The sequence below is a fragment of the Pelobates fuscus genome, chromosome 4, assembly GCF_036172605.1.
Source record: "Pelobates fuscus isolate aPelFus1 chromosome 4, aPelFus1.pri, whole genome shotgun sequence".
In the NCBI taxonomy this organism is placed as follows: Eukaryota; Metazoa; Chordata; class Amphibia; order Anura; family Pelobatidae; genus Pelobates; species Pelobates fuscus.
In genome coordinates, this window is record NC_086320.1 from 69,483,546 (window position 1) to 69,503,294 (window position 19,749).

The window sequence follows — 19,749 nt, forward strand, 5'->3', positions numbered from 1 at the left end:
CAACTTACAGACTATGCTAAACACTCGGTTTTATGAAAGCCATGATTTGTAGCCCATTATTTGACTTTGAATATATGTAGAGTTAATGTATGATATATAACAAACCCCTTAAGGACACATGACATGTGTGACATGTCATGATTCCCTTTTATTCCAGACGTTTGGTCCTTAAGGGGCTAAAGGGACACTATAGTCACCTGAACAACTTTAGCTTAAGGAAGCAGTTTTGGTGTATAGAACATGCTCCTGCAGCCTCACTGCTCAATCCTCTGCTATTTAAATGCCTTTTTTTATGAAACCTAGTCACACCTCCCTGCATATGACTTGCACAGCCTTCCATAAACACTTCCTGTAAATAGATCCCTATTCAGGCTTTCTTTATTGCAAGTTCTGTTTAATTAAGATTTTCTTATCCCCTGCTATGTTAATAGCTTGCTAGACCCTGCAAGAGCCTCCTGTATGTGATTAAAGTTCAATTTAGAGATTGAGATACAATTATTTAAGGTAAATTACATCTGTTTTAAAGTGAAACCAGTTGTTTTATTTTCATGCAGGCTCTGTCAGTCATAGCCAGGGGAGGTGTGGCTAGGGCTGCATAAACAGAAACAGATTTAACTCCTAAATGACAGTGAATTGAGCAGTGAAATTGCAGCGGAATGATCTATACACTAAAACTGCTTTATTTTGCTTAAGTTATTTATGTGACTATAGTGTTCCTTTAAGAATCATATGACAATGGAGGATATTTTAGTTTTCTTTTGTTCACATTTTGTCTGTACATAGGGGCTTATCGCATTGCATAACCAAACCATAAGATCAAAGATAAGTGGGTTTTTTTTTTACTTCACTTAGAGGGTCACTCCAGATGCCTAAACAACTTGCTTGTTAAAAAAGCTTCATGTGTGAAAAGTGTGCCCTCTTCCCTCCCCCCTTTGGAAAAAAGGGCAGAGTTCAATAGAAATTGACACTTTTACAAATTAACCTGGTTACACCCCCTTGGCTTTGAAGCAGACAACAAGTAATGTACTTCCTGTTTTCGTTAGCTCAATGCAGCTGACCTCAAGTGGCATTGGATGATATATTCAAGATAGAGTTTGTGCCCTTATTTGGAGAGAATCTAAAATAGAGGCCTGCTCCACTGCTATATGAGCCGGACCTCTCCCAGCACCAAAACCCTCTGCTGCCATTAAGTTAATGTATACGTTTCATCCAAGTTTGGCTGGCAATGATAGGCTAAGAGTACTGAGCAAAGCCACTTCCATTGTTCTCAGACTTATGACTGCCCAAACCTGCATGGATTTGCAGTGGTAATGTAGTAGCTAAGCTACCAAACGTAGCAGGGAGGGCTAGATTCAGGATTGAGAGAAGTAAAATCCTGTATACTATATGCTTTTGATGTTAGTCTTTCAAATAGTTTTTATTAATACATTTTTCAATCACAATACAGAAGAGAATAATTATAACCAAAAAAATAATAAAAAGTGGGGGGAATACAATGAGTAGCTATCATCAAATATATTTTGTGTGTATATTAAAGCAGTACTATAATAGTAAAGATGCAGGTCTGTAAGCAATGTCAGGAAAACCCCAAATAGATGCACTGCATATACAGCACACAACAGGCATTAATAGTGGTTACTGCCTCCAGTGACAAAATTCCAAACATCTCTCCACAAACAGACTCTCCACACAAAGGCACCCCATGCAATTCATGCCCTGACCCCCCATGTAAATTTACTTTGTGCAACTCATGTGTTGTGCTGTACAATAGGAAAACAGCAAACATTTGGTGAAGATGACCCTGCCCAAACAAACTTACACTCTAAAGCAGTGGTTCCCAACCCAGTCCTCAGCATCTTCTCATAATGATACATTGAACCAATGCATCTGGAAAGTTCAGTGTCTCCATGCAGAGGGTGGAGACACCGAATGGCAGTACAGCCCCAGAATGCACCTCTACTATCTGTGGTGAAAAGCATGATTTGGCTTATGGTGCCCGGTGCGGTGCTGATGGTCCTCAGCGTCAGCTAGGAAGCATCGATTGGCGGAGGCCCCCAGTTGATACCCCCAGTGGAGGTATCCCTAGACTGTAGTGTAAATACTGCATTTTCTCTGTAAAGTTTGTGTCACAGTCCCCAACAAGGTCCATGTGGGTGTGTCCCTTGCATGGAGACTTGCATAAAAGGCCAGTGTGGCTACCATTAAACCAGTCCACTTCACCCTCAACACGCAGCCTCGTCTCGTGATTGTAGGGAACAGCTATACTGCTATAACCACTAACTGTTGTAAGAGCTTCACAGCTATACTCTCTTGGAGGAGAGGCCTTCCCACTGAGAGCTGGATCCAGGAGTTTGGTCCAGGGTGGGAAGGGACGGTGAGACCCCAGCCAAGCTGCAGCGCCTAGTGGGGGCTACGGTACATATGGTGTCCGGTGCAGTGCTTATGGTCCTCAGCATCAGCTATGAAGCATCGATTGGCTGAGTCACCCAGTCGGGGTGCCAGGCGGTCTGTCACACTACCCACCTGAAGGCCAGTGGAGGCATCCCTAGACTGTAATGTAAATACTGCATTTTCTCTGTAAAAAACGTGTTTACTGAAAAAAGCCTGAAGGGAATGATTATACTCAGCAGAAGAAATACAATAAGCGGCAGTTCTGGTGACTTCAGGTCCAGCCCCTAAGCAACATGGCAGCTCACTCACCTTCATGTCCAGCCCCTAAGCACAATGGCAGCTTACTCACCCCTATACAACTCACTCACTGTCTTCAGGTCTAGCCTCTAAACACAACAACTCACTGACCACCTTCAGGTCCAGCCCCTAAGCACTAGGACAGCTCACTCACCACTCTCAGAAGCAGCCCCCAAGCACCACAACAGCTCACTGATCCCCTTCAGGTCCAGACCCTAAGCACCATGACAGCTCACTGATCACCTTCAGACTCAGCCCCCCCAAACACTGACAGCTCACTCACCACCGTCACACTCAGCCCCCCCCCCCCAAACACTGACAGCTCACTCACCACCTTCACACTCAGCCCCCCAAACACTGACAGCTCACTCACCACCTTAACACTCAGCCCCCCAAACACTGACAGCTCACTCACCACCTTCACACTCAGCACCCCCTCCAAACACTGACAGCTCACTCACCACCTTCACACTCAGCACCCCCTCCAAACACTGACAGCTCACTCACCACCTTCACACTCAGCACCCCCTCCAAACACTGACAGCTCACTCACCACATTCACACTCAGGCCCCCAAACACTGACAGCTCACCAACCACCTTCACACTCAGGCCCCCCAAACACTGACAGCTCACTTACCACATTCACACTCCGTCCCCCCAAAACACTGACAGCTCCCTCACCACATTCACACTCAGCCCCCCAAAAACACTGACAGCTCCCTCACGACATTCACACTCAGCCCCCCAAACACTGACAGCTCACTCACCACCTTCACACTCAGCCCCCCCCAAACACTGACAGCTCACTAACCACCTTCACACTCAGCCCCCCCAAACACTGACAGCTCACTAACCACCTTCAAACTCAGCACCCCCTCCAAACACTGACAGCTCACTCACCACCTTCAAACTCAGCCCCCAAACACTGACAGCTCACTCACCACATTCACACTCAGTCCCCCCAAACACTGACAGCTCACTCACCACCTTCACACTTAGCCCCCCAAACACTGACAGCTCACTAACCACCTTCACACTCAGCACCCCCTCCAAACACTGGCAGCTCACTCACCACATTCACACTCAGCTCCCCCCCCCAACACTGACAACTCACTCACCACCTTCAAACTCAGCCCCCAAACACTGACAGCTCACTCACCACATTCACACTCAGTCCCCCCAAACACTGACAGCTCACTCACTACCTTCACACTCAGCCCCCAAAACACTGTCAGCTCACTCACCAACCCCCCCCAAACACTGACAGCTCACTCACCACCTTCACACTCAGCCCCCCCAAACACTGACAGCTCACTCACCACCTTCACACTCAGCCCCCCCCAAACACTGACAGCTCACTCACCACCTTCACACTCAGCCCCCCCAAACACTGACAGCTCACTCACCACCTTCACACTCAGCCCCCCAAACACTGACAGCTCACTCACCACCTTCACACTCAGCCCCCCCAAACACTGACAGCTCACTCACCACCTTCACACTCAGCCCCCCCAAACACTGACAGCTCACTCACCACCTTCACACTCAGCCCCCCAAACACTGACAGCTCACTCACCACCTTCACACTCAGCCCCCCCAAACACTGACAGCTCACTTACCACATTCACACTCAGCCCCCCAAACACTGACAGCTCACTTACCACATTCACACTCAGCCCCCCAAACACTGACAGCTCACTCACCACCTTCACACTCAGCCCCCCAAACACTGACAGCTCACTAACCACCTTCACACTCAGCCCCCCCCAAACACTGACAGCTCACTCACCACATTCACACTCAGCCCCCCCCCCAAACACTGACAACTCACTCACCACCTTCAAACTCAGCCCCCAAACACTGACAGCTCACTCACCACATTCACACTCAGTCCCCCCAAACACTGACAGTTCACTCACCACCTTCACACTCAGCCCCCCCAAACACTGACAGCTCACACCACCTACACACTCAGCCCCCCAAACACTGACAGCTCACTCACCACCTTCACACTCAGCCCCTGGGAATCCCGAGAGCTCACTCACCACCTTCAGGTCCAGTACCCCGTCCTTCGCCTCCTGTAGTAAGGTAACGAATTTACTGGTGAGGAGACCCAGACTCTTCTCGTGTCTGCTAGAAATTCCAGCGGGCTCCGTCATGGCTGGCGGTATAACCGGGGCGGGCCGCGTGCCCGCCCCCTTCTCCGGTAGGTAGGTAGGAACGAACGAACAAACAAACCAACCCCACGGAACACGAGGAACACCACGAGAGCCGTGAGACAGACCGGACGTGACGTAGATTCCGCACTGTTACCAAGGAAACAGAAGCTAGCGGGGTGGAATACGCGACACATGCACAGGCGTAGGCCCTCACGTCACTTCACACAACGTTTGCGGCAGCCATTTTGAGTAGGGGCAATGGTAAGTTTCGAGAAGACGCAAAAAAACAGGAAGTCTTTACATCTGTTGTAAACTGAGTCTGGTGTGCCTGGCCAGAAGGGTGAGTATGCGACAGCTAATTTATATATGTATTATTGTTTGTACATGTTCTGCCCGTCACAATCATGGCCGCCGCGTACGGACGTTGTTGACGTAATTGCGTAATAAGCCAAATGTGATCTGTCAAGCATTGCCATCTGTGATTGGATGCCAGAGAGAATAACAGGAGCACGTGTGGATGGTCATGGCAGGGAAGCAGTCAGTGTGATTATATTAGTTAAAGTGAACTGTAATGAAGGGCAGTAAGAAACCGAAATCTGAAGTGTAAAATTATTCCTTAAAGGAAAAAATACTTTTTTTTATATAGAAATGTAAGTACATGTATATTTCCATTTTTAGTAAAAACCTAAATGTGTATATATATATATATATATATATATATATATATATATATATATATACCTAAACCTAACAATATGTACGTGCCCACCTCAGTGATATGATAGGAACACAGCCATGCTGGCGCCAAGATTAACAAGGTCCTTGTCAGATACTAGGGAACCAGGACAATCTGACGTGGGCTACTGGAACAAACCATTCCTGGACACAAAGTGAGAACCAAGACCTGCCTGACTGCTACTACAAAAGTAGACCCAGTGAGAGTGACTACATGAAATGTATGTGGTAACTGTGGATGAATAAGAAATCTTCATCTACGCTAATGCCGAAATATTTAGTGAGACAACATTTGAACATTGTCAAGAGGAAGCTAGTGTCACAACTTTAATTAAATAGCTGCAACTCTCTGTTCACTTTTTTAGCCATCACTTCCAAATTTCCCCTGCTACCTCTTGTCTCAAATCCCCTTTAGATTGTAAGCTCACGGGCTATCAAGCGAAGCACTTTGTATAAAAGAGCTTAAATGGCTAGATTTTAGCTTACGGACAGGGCCCTCTCTACCTTTTGTATTTGTCTATGTATATATGACATCCTCCACTAATTGTACAGAGTTGCAGAATCTGTTGGCGCTTTATAAATACCAGTAATAAATAAATACACAAAACATCATGCATTAGCCATGAGAAGGAAGAAGTTCCCATACCCACACCTATAATTGCCAACCTGAATCTCTGCCCCAAGATGGCATAACGACAGGTTAGATAATTAAAATATCTTTAGTTTGGAAAAACAGCGCCTCAGAGCGGATATGATTATTATTATTTATATAGCGCCAGCAAATTCCGTAGCGCTACACAATGGGTAAATAACATTATACAAATAAATTTGGGGCCAGTACAAAAAAATATCTGGAAATCTATTCATAAACAGGGCTATACATATATGAGGTCACGCATTTAGGCTTGAAGAAAGGAGATTTAGTCTAAGGCAAAGAAAATGTTTTTTTTTACAGTAAGACCTATAAGGATGTGGAATTCTCTGCCTGAAGAGGTGTTTTTTTTTTTTTTTTTTTTTTTTAAATCAGAGTCCATACAGATGTTTAAACAGAAATTGGATAAATACTTGCAAAGACATAACATACAGGGATATCATTTCTAATTAGTGGGGTAAAAGCTGCTTGATCCAAGGAGATATCTGACTGCTGGGGTCAAGAAGGATTTTTTTCCTAGTTTGTTGCAAAATTGAAAGCGCTGCAGACTGTGTTTTTAGGCCTTCTTTTGGATCAACAGCAAAAACATATGTGAGGATGGCTGAACTTGATAGACGCAAGTCTCGTTTCAGCTATGTAACAGATATAAGAAAGATAGTCAAGCTAGCTGCCCATGACCACTCGACAAGATTATCAAACAGTATGTTAGCTGTGGTTAATGAGGCACATTCCACAATACCAACCAACATCGTCGCAGAGACCATTAAAGGACCACTATAGTGCGAGGAAAACACTTGTTTTCCTGGCACCATAGTGCCCTCAGGGTCCCCCCCTGCCGGGCTCTAGGGGGTGGAAGGGGTTAAACTTACCTCTTTCTCCGGCGACGGGCGGGGGATTCTCCTCCTCCTCCTCGGCTGAATGCGCATGCAGGGCAGGAGCCACGCGCACTCAGCCAGTCCATAGGAAAGCATTCACAATTCTTTCCTATGGATGCTGGCGTCTTCTCACTGTGAAAATCACAGTGAGAAGCGCGGAAGCGCCTCTAGCGGCTGTCAATGAGACAGCCACTAGAGGCTGGATTAACCCTATTATAAACATAGCAGTTTCTCAGTTTCTTTTTATCCTTATTTTTAGTCTTTTTTATTTTCCATTTCATAGTTTCCATATGTATCCCTTATTTTAAACCATCCCCTTTTTTGGGGGGATTAATAGTGCATCCAGATTCCCTCTCTATTGTCAGATATATTGTATGTACGTTAATACTTCTAAATACACATCTGGTGGTGATGTTCTGGATTAATAATATGCACTTAAAAAATCAGGCTTTTTTCTGAACCACTTAGAATGGATCATCATTATTCTTAGGTTTTTTATATTTTTCCTATATGTCAAAAGAATGTTTGTTTCTGTATGAGAGTCTATTGTTCATTCATAAGGATTATAAGTGTTTCCTGCCTGATGGCTTAATACTATTTTTCTCTTCTATTTGGTCACGGATGGGGAAGGATCCCACGTATATGCATGGACGATTTGTAACGCAATATGCGTTCCAGACGCAATGACGTTATCTATCATGGCGGATTTTACTTCTGGGTATATGGGACGCATTTGCGTTCCAGTTAGAACTACCGGAGGTCCATATATGGATTGTGGCAATCCGAAGAAGCATCAACACATGTGAAGATAAGAAGCGATTGGTGAATAGCCGTAGGAGGGACATTTAAAAGAAGAATATCTGGTCTTAACATACCATAGCACTTTATTGATACACTAACTAGCACTTTTTTTTTCCTGAAGAAGTCTATATGTTAGACGAAACGCATAGTTAGTTCTTGATTTTATTTATTTTTTATGTTGCTGTTTTATTTAGCCTAAGAGAATTGTGAAAGTTCCAGCTGCTGATATCATTGGGAATTGGATTGGAAATTACATTTGATGGGCTTGTGATCTATTTCCACTTTGTGTGATAATTAACCCCTTAAGAACGGTGGGCGTTCTACGCCCAAACCGTCCTATGTACTTACCTGGTCGCCGGCGATCCCACATTGGTAATCGTGGTGTGGGGACTCACCTGGGAGCCCAGGGAGTCCCCATCCTTCCTCTTCGCCCTCTTCCATCCTCAACCCCATCCTCAACCTGCTGGGGGGGGAGGGGGGGGGGTTATTTTAAATACAAATTTCAGTGCATCCCTAATGATGTATTGAATTTAAAAGTGTGACTTATACTGACCATCCAACACTGCCATTTCATTAACTGTTATACTCAAGAAAATAAAGTTACTTGGAACACAACTGCAGAATTTAAACAAATTTGTACTGTAATTTAAGAAAAACAAAATGGTGCTTAGGTCTTGTGAGTCCAAAGTAAGTTTCCAACAGCAATCCAATAAGTAAGATTAAATCCAGAAAGAATAATAATTTCTTTTTTTGGATTAATTTGCACAATAATTCAGTATGGAAATAATGCAGGTGTAATATGAAAAGCAATCAGATTAATGCTGGAGTTGTGAAGAAATAATTCAGGATATAAATGAAATGCTGATATTTATATTATTATTTATAATTAGCTTAATTAGTGTCTGAGATTATCCTTTGACAGCAGGCAAATGAAGTGACGAGACAATGTAGCAATTTACTTGCATCAAACTGATCAAACAACTGAGCTTAATGGAGAAGGTAGTAGAATAATCAAAGTCCGTTCCTTGTCCAGGGAGTATAGAGTTCAGCAAAGTCGGTTCAGTACACAGGTAGATATCACAAGGAACTCAGGCGGCAATTTAGAAATACTTAGCAACACAACAAATTGACTGAGCAAGTTTGGAGTACCGCGGCTTACTTTTAATGCGGCAGCGTCTGACATCAGACGCATGGTTGGGGTCCAATCGGTGAAACCCGGATTCCTTGGGAGTTCGCTGATTGGTAATTATGACATCAGCTTTGTGGAGGTTACTCTTGTAACAAAAACCTCATATCCCTCACATTAAGAACACTATGTAAATAAATGTACTTAACCTTCTAAAATACACTAATAAAATGTTAAAAGAATGACGGATGTTAGAATTCTCCTGGAGAGATAGGATCAATACAATAAATGCTTGTATTATGCCAAAATCGTCATACCTGTTCAGAATTCTACCTTTTCGAATTTCAGAACGCTGATTAACCCCTTAAGGACTGAGCCAAATGTACACGTTGTGATCAAAACAAAACGTAAACAAAAACTTGAAATTGCGCTATATGTCTATTCAGGCATTATTCACCTCTTTCATATTATGTGCACCCACACTTATTATATATCAGTTTATTCAAGGAAAACAGGGCTTTCATTTAACATCAAATATTTTAGGTATGAAACATAATTTAATATGAATAAAATGTAAAAAAAATGGGAGAAAACTTTGTGAGGCGTACTGTAAGATAGCTAAGAGGTGGTACTTAGTACCGCACAGGTTAGGTCGCATGTACCACTTTGTTGGAGGTGTGAAAGGGAGACGTGAACAATGTAGCATATGTTCTGGGACTGTGCAGACTTACACAGCTACTGTGAAAAAGTGAGGTCACTGATCCTAACCACGGCGCAAGTGCGCCTACCACGAAGACCAGAGCATTACCTTCTACACGTTATCTGAACTAGCAGGACAGCCCCACAGAAAGGTGATCATAAATATACTCACACTAGCAAAAGTCAATGTAGCGTCCCATTGGAAAAGCAAGACAACCCCCTCCATTGCAGTCGTTAAACAAAAGTTAGATGTTATTAGCTCATACGAAAGAATAGCCTATATAGACTTCAAGGATGTGGGGAGAAATATGCAAGGGATTGGGGCTGCTGGATATCTGATTCAGACGAGTAAACGACCTGATAGGGCACAGATGTTGAGGAGCAGGCAAGCCAAACAAACCGATCAGTATATAATACACTAAACACTTGATGTACGAACTGTGCATTGCTGTCAGGGCTTGAAATTGTGTGAACCCACCCCCACCTCCCCCACTCCACCCCTTTTTCTTTCTGTACCCCTACGCCCCTTCTCCCCGTATGGTTCATGTTAAACCCTGAAATGTCACAAAATAATTAAAATGATAGATATGATGGTCAGGTCGTTATAGGAGGACTCAAGCAAGCTTGCGTCTATTGTGCATACTACTCTCTTAATCAAGAAATCATAGTTGATCTTACGCAAAAGACTAAAGCGCTATGTATGTTAGCTACATGTTGTCTAGTATTTGACCATGACAATGAATGATGTACATGTCTTGAACTCAAATGCATTTATGTAACCTAATGACCTTTCAATAAAAATTAAATATGGGGAAAAAAAATGGGAGAAAATATGAATTAAAAAAAAAAAAAAAAAAGTTTAGTTCTACGTGACATTCTAACTGTGAATGTCATAATACTGCTTGCTTTTACTGCAATAAAATACACTTTTGTATTCAGCGATGTATCACGTGTTAAACAGTAGCCCTACGTACAGGTTTTATGGTATTTTGGGAAGTTACAGGGTCAAATATAGCATGATAAATTTTTCAGTTTTTTCACATTGAAATTTGCAAGATTGGTTACGTTGCCTTTGAGACCGTATGGTAGCCCAGGAATAAGAATTACCCCCATGATGGCATTCCATTTGCAGAAGTAGACAACCCAAGGTATTGCAAATGGGGTATGTCCAGTCTTTTTTAGTAGCCACTTGGTCACAAACACTGGCCAAAGTTAGTGTTAATATTTGTGTGTGAAAAATGCAAAAAACTATTTTGAATGCCATTTTTGGCCAGTGTTTGTGACCATACAGTCTCAAAGGCAACGTAACCAATCTGATGAATTTCAATGTGAAAAATCTGAAACGCAAGCCTTATATTTGACTCTGTAACTTTGAAAACACCATAAAACCCTTACATGAGGTGTACTGTTATACTCAGGAGACTTCGCTGAACACAAATATTAGTGTTTCAAAACAGTAAAACGTCTCACAACAATTATATAGTCTGTGTAAGTGCCATTTGTGTGTGAAAAATGCAAAAAATTTCACTTTCACTGACGATATTGTTGTAATACATTTTACGGTTTTGAAAGACGAATATTTTTGTTCAGTTTTCTGAGTAAAATATACTTCTGTATATATATATATATAGTGATATATACGTATATACTTATGTATATCGATATATATATTTCGTTCTACGTGTATTTTTTTATATATATATATATATATAAATTTTAAAATACAGTTAGAACGAAATTACACACATATATTATTTTACGTAGTTACATATTTAATTTTATATTATATATATATTTATCATTATCATTCTACGTGTATTTTGATATATAATTATATATATATATATATATATAATGAAATCTATTAATATTAAAATACACTTAGTGTGTGTATTTATGTGTATGTGTATATATATATATATATATATATATATATATATCACACACACACTTAGATCATATACATATACTTCGATCATATACATATATGATCTAAGTATATATAATGTTATTTTAAACTTTTACACTGTTAATTTTTTTTTCAGGCAGCAGGGGGAGTAGATGTCATTACAGGCTCTCCCCCTTCTGGCACTGCCTTGGACGGCTATGCCGTCCATGTGATCGCGAGGTCCACGCAAGGACCTTGCGATCACATGGCCCACGGGGCCCGAAACAGACAGAGGGGGACTCCCTGGGCTCCCAGGTGAGCCCCCACACCGTGATTGCCGGCAACCGGGTAAGTACATAGGACTGCGGGGACTTGCTATGCCGCCTCCCCGGCAAGGGGGTGAAATGTGATTCAATCCAGTTTTCAGGCATATAAATGGAAAAGCAAAAAAACCATAATAAGTTCTAAGGTCCTATTGAGAAAATATAGACAAGGAGGCCTAAATTATCCTGACATAAGAAACTGCTATTTAGCTAATATCATTGGTCATGTGCATAAGCTGCAAATTGACACCTCTAAAAATGAGATGTGGTATGAACTAGAATCCGTAGCGGCAGGAAGAGATGGGCTAGAATTCTATTTATGGCTTAACAGTGATAAAAAAGTCACGGATCTATTATAGAATAAGTCGTTAATATTATCACAAACTATTCATATTTTGGGATGTAATAAAAAAGGGCTTAAAATTATACACAAGATACCTAAAACTTGCCGACTCATTACTATACAAGATAACATACAAGACATATCCTTGAAAAACTGGTTTAAACATGACTGACGAATTGCTGACTTTTTACAAAAAGGTCAAATATTACAACTACCAAACAAAGAACTTTTTAGGTTTTTGAGAATTAGAATTTTTCTAAATAAGGCTATACTAAATAACTCGACTAAAACCGATAGACTAATAGAATCAATTTTTACCAATACATTTTTTTAAAAAGGTTACCTCAAAAGCGATCAATATAATATTCTTATCTGACCAAAAGCCATTAGGGATTTAGAATAAATGAAAAAAAGAGTTGGATGTGGAAATGAATGAAAATGAATGGTATCGTTCTTTTAGCGACATACGAAAAAACATTAACTTTTTAAATCTAATTGAATGTCAATTTAAGATAATGCATAAATGGTATTTGACGCCTAATAAAATCTCAAAGATGTATCCAAGCCAGACTTGTCACTGTTGGCGATGTGGATGTCTAGATGGATCCTTGCTACGTGTATGATGGTATTGTAACTTGGTCAAACCCTTATGGCGTTTAAATCTTTAACATATAGAGATCTTGAATGGAAAACAGATGTGGCTTTGTTACACTTTGTGGCGAAACCGACCTCGCCACGTGTCCTTGGAGGGGGCTGCTTGCCTGCCTCTTGCCTTTGGACTATGGACCAGACTTTATGTGAATGTGTTAACCCAGATAGCTATGCCATGGAGCCCATTCGTGTAGTTAAAGACTTCGGCTCCGTGGCGAGTGAACTGTGTGAGTAGGATCTGCGCGCCATTCGGTAGTTATGTGCGCGCAGATCCCAGCTATCTGGGGATAGGTGAAATGTCTGTGTGTTATGTGTAAAAGGTGAATTTATGTATTTTAAAGTGTTTTACTGTCTTTGTGTCCCCATGTGCTCAATGGAGTCTGTCTCTGTGCTGGGAGGTAATTGGATTACTTCTCCAGCACAGAGAAGGCTCTGTAAAACTGGTCTGAGCTGGAAAGCTAGGGGTTTTAAAAGATACTTTACTAACTTTTGAACCCCTGGTCTGATCCATGCCATTTTTTAATATGTCCCCCTGAATGGATTGATTGTGGATATGTAATTTTGTGTGAATGTGATGTATGGTTTTGAAGTTATAAATATTGTGTAAAAAGTATATTTTAAACTGTATGAATAATGGGATTATGTGTCACACTAAGGGGAGGGGATGTGTGGGAGGTAACATCTATGTCATTGGTTATTTTATGCCTCCCCCTGGGTGTGGCCTGTATGTGTACTCTTGTAATAAAAGCCAGGCTGGATGTGCCAGTCCAGACTTCCTGTTTTACCCTCAAAGCGATGTGTCGTCTCGTTCTTTGGGGGGATTGGATTGTATGCTGACTGCCAGGAGTGTAAGCGGATGGTATGCTTTTCCTGTTCAGCTGATTCCAGAGTTCGTGTGTTTCCAGTTCGGGAGTTGGAAGATTCGTACAGTTTGGAGTTCGGGAGAATTGGTGATTGCAGTAGCTGCTGGTCTATGGAAAAGGGGCATATCGCCTAAACTGGGTTTTATCCTCTTGTAAGTGAAACGGTCCGTTACACACTTGAATTGGGATTTAACATCCACTTCTCTAAAATGTCTAGCTACCCATTGCTTATTAGCTATTAAAATCATAAAAGCTAGACAATGGAAATCAAATCTCCTTTTGTATAAAAAAAAAAAAAAAAACAATTTTATTGACCAACTCACATATCAAATTAAAATGGAAAGAGATTTACATGGCGTATCCTTGAATTTATCTAATAAATAACGATATGACAATTGGTTGAAAAAAAAAAAAAATCAATATACTTGAGTCTTGTTGACCTCCCGTGGAGATAATTTGGCAGAAGTGACCTGCCATACTTGGACACACTATTACATCGAATAATTGTACTACGCACTTTATTGTATGTGTATTTATCGATGTTCGTTTCTCTTAGCTACATTAAATGGTCGGATAATTAGATTGATTTTAATGCTACCGACACTGTTGATGGTAAGACATTTTTTACCCAATTGTATCGTGTTAATCTGTATTGATGTTTGATTTGTTGAATTTGTATAAACGTTTTTAGGAAAAAATGTAATAAACAGATAAAAAAAATCCTATCCATTCTTTTCTGTGGCTTGTTTTGCTTGGGGAGTCTTCTCTAAGCAGGGCAACATGCTGTGTAATGCCGACATGCTGACGTCTGAACGGAGTGATGTTACTCACACCGGTCCTATATTTCCTAGCCAGCACTCTATAGCAGTATAGGCTATGGAGTTACCATGGCAACCGCACAGCATGTATGTGGAGAGCAGAAGGGCCATCTGAGGGAGGTCATTTTACCACTCCCTGGTCAGTCACTTGACTGACAGGTATTAGACACCTAGTTATTTTTTTTAAATAGGTTTTTATCTCAAACTATACATTTTCCAACAATCTGCAAGCACAATGTATAGATAGCGTGCAGATTGTTAGAAAATGTATAGTTTGGGATAAAAAGAGCATTTGTTGTACCGATAATGACAGTTACACTTTAAAATATAGACAAAATTTAGTTTGTTGTTGATGTAACTTAACAGGCATCCATGATAAAGTTTTAGATTTAGATACAGTTTAAGTTTATGTTCTTTTAGTGCATGCTCTCACACATTCCAGTTACATGTGCTCATATGCAAACTAATTCATACAGTTCAATACTGAGAACCTTCAAAACTAGATAGGACTACTTGAAGGGACACCATAATCACCAGAACAACTACAGCTTAAAGTAGTGGTTCTGGTGTCTATAGCCTGCCCCTGCAGGCTGTTCAATGTTTCAGAGAATAGGCAGTGTTTACATTGGTGCCTAGTAACACTTCTAGTGGCAGTCACTCAAATGGCCACTAGAGGTGCTTACTGTGTCAGTACTGCACAGTTCCCCATAGAGAACTGCATAGAGGCGTTGTATGTTCTCCATACAAATGCATTGAATCAATGCATCTCTATGAGCAGATGCTGATCTGCGCAATGTAGCATTTTGCAGCATATGTGAAGTCACATTTTGAATATATTTTCTCCCTATTTATGTGCTCTAATCCTATTTTGTTTTCTATTTAATTGTTGTTTTGTTCGGTTTACCTTTTGTGTTCTTTGCCTGTATACCCCATTCTGAGGTATTCTCTTATTAGTTTCTAACATTTATCCAGAATTATAGAGAGCTTAGATATTGGTTGGTCGGTTGGTACATTTGGGTCAAGGAACCCACACATCTTTTTGATTTTGTAAAGTATATCCATTCATCACTAGGCCAGTGTTTTGTTGTTGTAACATATTTAATTTGGTGAATTACAATTTTAAATAAATAATAAAAATAAGATCTGATTTTACATTAGAGACCAGACCCTTCACAAATATAAAGATACAAAACATGCTTCTAATAACTAATTGAAGCAACATTTTGTGCACCATAACAACTTAATGAAAATTAAGTTGTTATGTTGCCAGGAGGTTATTATGTTGCCACTGGCTTATCTGTAGAGATTAAATTGTTCACAAACGGTTTAACCACAAAGTCTTCTCTCCAGAGTCATTTAGCTCTGCCCCTGTCCTTCTGTTTCTTTGAAATTCTTCAAACAGGAAACCTCAGACCTGGTATCTGTTTGTGAGAAGGAAAAGCACGTAGGAGTTCCTGATCCCATACCCATTACAGGGGAGGATTTGTAATATGCGCATACTTCTCTTATGTGTGTGAGTGCAATCATTAAAGCAGTATATTAATTTATATATACAGTGTTGCACTATGTCCTGTTGATGTAAAGAATTTTTAGGTATATGACTGTATCCCACTTGGTTTTGAACTTGTCTCAGGAAGCCTTTAGACTGCCTCGGAGACAGGGGTGCCGCAGATTATCTGAGTGCCTCAGATGACGCTCTAAGCCAAATCTGTAGCTCCTCATTCATAAAACGGCTTGATATACGTACATATTATTCTCAAGTAATTTTTATGAATGGAGGGCTACTCTGCCAATTAGCAGCGCTCCTGTCCAAGGCTTCCTGTTTGAAGAATCTCAGAAAAGCAGAAGGACAAGGACAGAGCTAAAGAGCGCTGGAAGGAAGACTTCTTAAAACCTAAAGATAAGTTAGTGCCAGGAACATATTTTCAGCATAACCAGTTCATCCCATTTAAGTTGTTATGGTGCCTGGAGTGTTCTTTTAAAGAGTTGCAGATCACTTACCAGTTACCTTGAAAGTGCCTTTCATAAAATTAACAGATATAACACTGAAATATATACATATCCTTTTTACATGAACATTTTCTTACACGTATCTGAAATTCTAAAATATATTTATAGTTCTTGTTGAATATCACTCAAAGCTTTCGTAAGTCGCTTAATCTTTTCCTCTGTGTTTTTTTTGCTCTTTGCGGTTTCTTGTAAAAGCTGACGCATCTCTTCTTCCACCTGGAAAACCTGTGAGAATGATAAAATGTACAACAGATTTTAACATATAGAACGCTAAAGGGTTTATACATCTCTGCATATGACACAATGCAAACACTCACCCTCTCGTGTGCTGCTTCGATTTCTTTTTGTTTGTCACTTGCTACCTTAATATGTTCAGCTTGATGAGCAGCGAGAACCGACTCCAGCTGCTGACGAAAGGCGTCATCCACCAAGCGCAATTTCTCTGTTAAAGCTCTGAGCAGACACATACAAACAATGATCTTATGGAATTAGATTGCTTATTACAAATGTTTACATCACCAAATGACAGTGATAAACGTCCTTACATACAGCATAAATTACATCTCAACATTCTCTATTCTGGAAGGGAAAATCCTGTGTGTCATTAAATATTATTGCATTGAACAAGAGGGAGGATATCTGCATAGTCCTAGCCTGATAGTTGATGCACCCTTTTTTAGTTGATATCACTAGGATGTCCACATTCTGGCCCTGCACATTCATTGTATTTGTTCTGTTTTTTTTTTTGTTTTTTTTAAACTTATTAGCATTTATATAGCCCCAACACATTCTGCACTGCTTTATAATATTACTGTGGAGCAAATAACAGTAAACAAGAGGGACCTTGTTAAAGTAAGCTTCACAATAAGTGTCAGTGCTGTCACTATGTGTGATTTTATATCACAATTTTAACATGAATAAAAATGCATTAAATGAAACAAAGCGAGATATACCTATACCAAAAAAATACAAAAGAAAATACGCTCATAGGGGATTAACGTTCATATAATGAAGTGCCCCTTGTTTATGTGTCACACTCACAAGATTATGGTTGTTTTCAAGCCCATCAAAATATGTAGATTCTCATGGATCTCCCGTTGTTGAAGTGATGGACATTACATGCAAAAAATGAAAGATAGCATAGTATAGCACTATTTGAAAAAGTATAAATTGCTTTAATGGTTGCACTTACAGCATAAAAGATGTAAAAAGGCCCATCAATACAAATCTGTCATCCAGACAATGCAGAGTAACGAAGTCCTTATGGAAATCTCAGGCAAGATAACAAAAAAATATATAAAATCAAGTAAAATCAAATAAAGTAAAAAGTCCAGCAAATAACTCTACGCGTTTCGTCTGTTTGAACAGACTTCCTCAGGAGTGATGAAATGCTTCAAACCTTCTGGGTGCTTTGTCCTCCATTTATAGGTCCTCCCGCCGTTTTTTTCAAGCCAATTTTCCCCCATCAGCTGTCTCTGATCTCCTTTTTTACAGTCCGTGATAGTTTTCCATAAATGGAGTTCCGGAGCGTCTCTGTGGAACGCACATGCGTTCCACCAACCCGGGAACATCCACATCCATTTCGGCTGTGCGGAAGTAATCGGCTCTGCCGGACGCAGTGCATCCCGCTGGAACGCACGTGCGTTCCATTTCGCCCCCACGAAGATTGAGCAGTCATCATAAAGTAAATATAAATAAAAAATACATGGTATTAGTAATTCATAGCACTGTTATTATTAACCAAATCAAAGGGTATATATAAAAACTAGGATCACACTCTGAAGTGTGTTCCAGAGAGATAAGATACTCATGGCTTTTCATGATCTTAAAGTGATATCTGCATGAAAACTTATCACATATAGTGATTCAATATTGGTTAGTCACATCCATTATTCACAATCTATTCATAGAAGACATCATCCATATATAGTTGTAAGATGTCCAAAGTTAAATAAGATACATAAGATGGAACATCATAACATCACAACAAGATTCAAGTGAGGTACAAAAGTAAAAATAAAAATAAACATAAACATAAAAGATAAAATATAACAACTGGAATGAGTGCATAGTGGAGAGAACAGAGAGAGGGATTCTGGAATGTCAAATAAGCCTAGTAAAAATAGATACAAATGGTAATAATAATAATAAAAAATAAGAAATAAAAAATGAATAAATATGGAAATAAAATTAAAAAGAAAAATAAAAGTAAAAATAAAATAAAAATAAAAATAAATATAAATAAAAATAAGAAATGAAAAATGAAATAAATAAAAGTGAAAAAATAAAGAAAATTAAGAAAAAATATGTTATAAAAAACAAACTAAATCAAAATCCACATTCAGCCCTAAGGGCTGAAGTGTTTTCCGCTTATGGATCCAGAATCCCTCCCTCTGTCTGAGTTTGTTCATAATATCCCCTCCTCTTACATCCAGATTCACCCGTTCAATAACAACCCAAGATAGATTGTGGGTTTTAAACGCTGGGCATGTATTGCAATGTGTGGGGACTGAGTGGTTCCTAACCCCCTTCTTAATGTTGTTTAGGTGTTCCAAAAAGCGTATTTTTGCTTTTCGTCCTGTTCTTCCCACGTATTGTGCCCCGCAGCCGCAACTAAGGAGGTATACTACATTAGTGGATATGCATGTGATATGTCCCTTGATTTTAAATTCCTCTCCCGTTGTTGTGCTTTTAAAGGCTGAGACGTGACATGGCATGGATCTACAAGCTTTGCATTTTCCACATGTGAAGAAACCTTTTCTACTACTCTTTTCCTCCTTGGTTTTGTTAGGCGGTTTAAATAGACTAGGTGTTAAATGAGTTGAAAAGTTTCTCCGTTTTCTATAGATGACTTTCGGGATGTCTGGTAGTTGGCATCTCAAAAATTCGTCCTGTTGTAAAATGGACCAATGTTTTTTAATTATTTTATTAATGTGAAAAGCTTTTGAATTATACTGTGTATTAAATGAAAATTCAAAGGGATTCTTTTTGTTGGGTGATTTTTTATGTTTATCCACCAGGAGGTCTCCCCTGTGGATATTTCTAATCTTTTGTACTTCAGTTTGTAATTGGTCCTTCTTGTAACCCTTTTCTACAAATTTTCTAGTCAGGAAATCT

The 19,749-nt window shown here is 40.1% G+C and overlaps 2 protein-coding genes across 2 annotated transcripts in view; both read right to left on the reverse strand.

Annotated features, from left to right (window-relative positions):
- E2F5 (E2F transcription factor 5) overlaps window positions 1-4,961 on the reverse strand; it is a 34,221-nt gene extending 29,260 nt beyond the window's left edge. The window contains exon 1 of the mRNA XM_063451283.1: window positions 4,735-4,961. Coding sequence (XP_063307353.1) covers window positions 4,735-4,848 — 114 coding nt within the window. The 5' untranslated portion in view covers window positions 4,849-4,961. The remainder of the gene's footprint in view (window positions 1-4,734) is intronic.
- A 10,756-nt stretch (window positions 4,962-15,717) lies between these two features.
- LRRCC1 (leucine rich repeat and coiled-coil centrosomal protein 1) overlaps window positions 15,718-19,749 on the reverse strand; it is a 48,719-nt gene continuing 44,687 nt past the window's right edge. The window contains exons 18-19 of the mRNA XM_063450349.1: window positions 16,950-17,085; window positions 15,718-16,857 (exon numbers count right to left, since the gene is read on the reverse strand). Coding sequence (XP_063306419.1) covers window positions 16,735-16,857; window positions 16,950-17,085 — 259 coding nt within the window. The 3' untranslated portion in view covers window positions 15,718-16,734. The remainder of the gene's footprint in view (window positions 16,858-16,949; window positions 17,086-19,749) is intronic.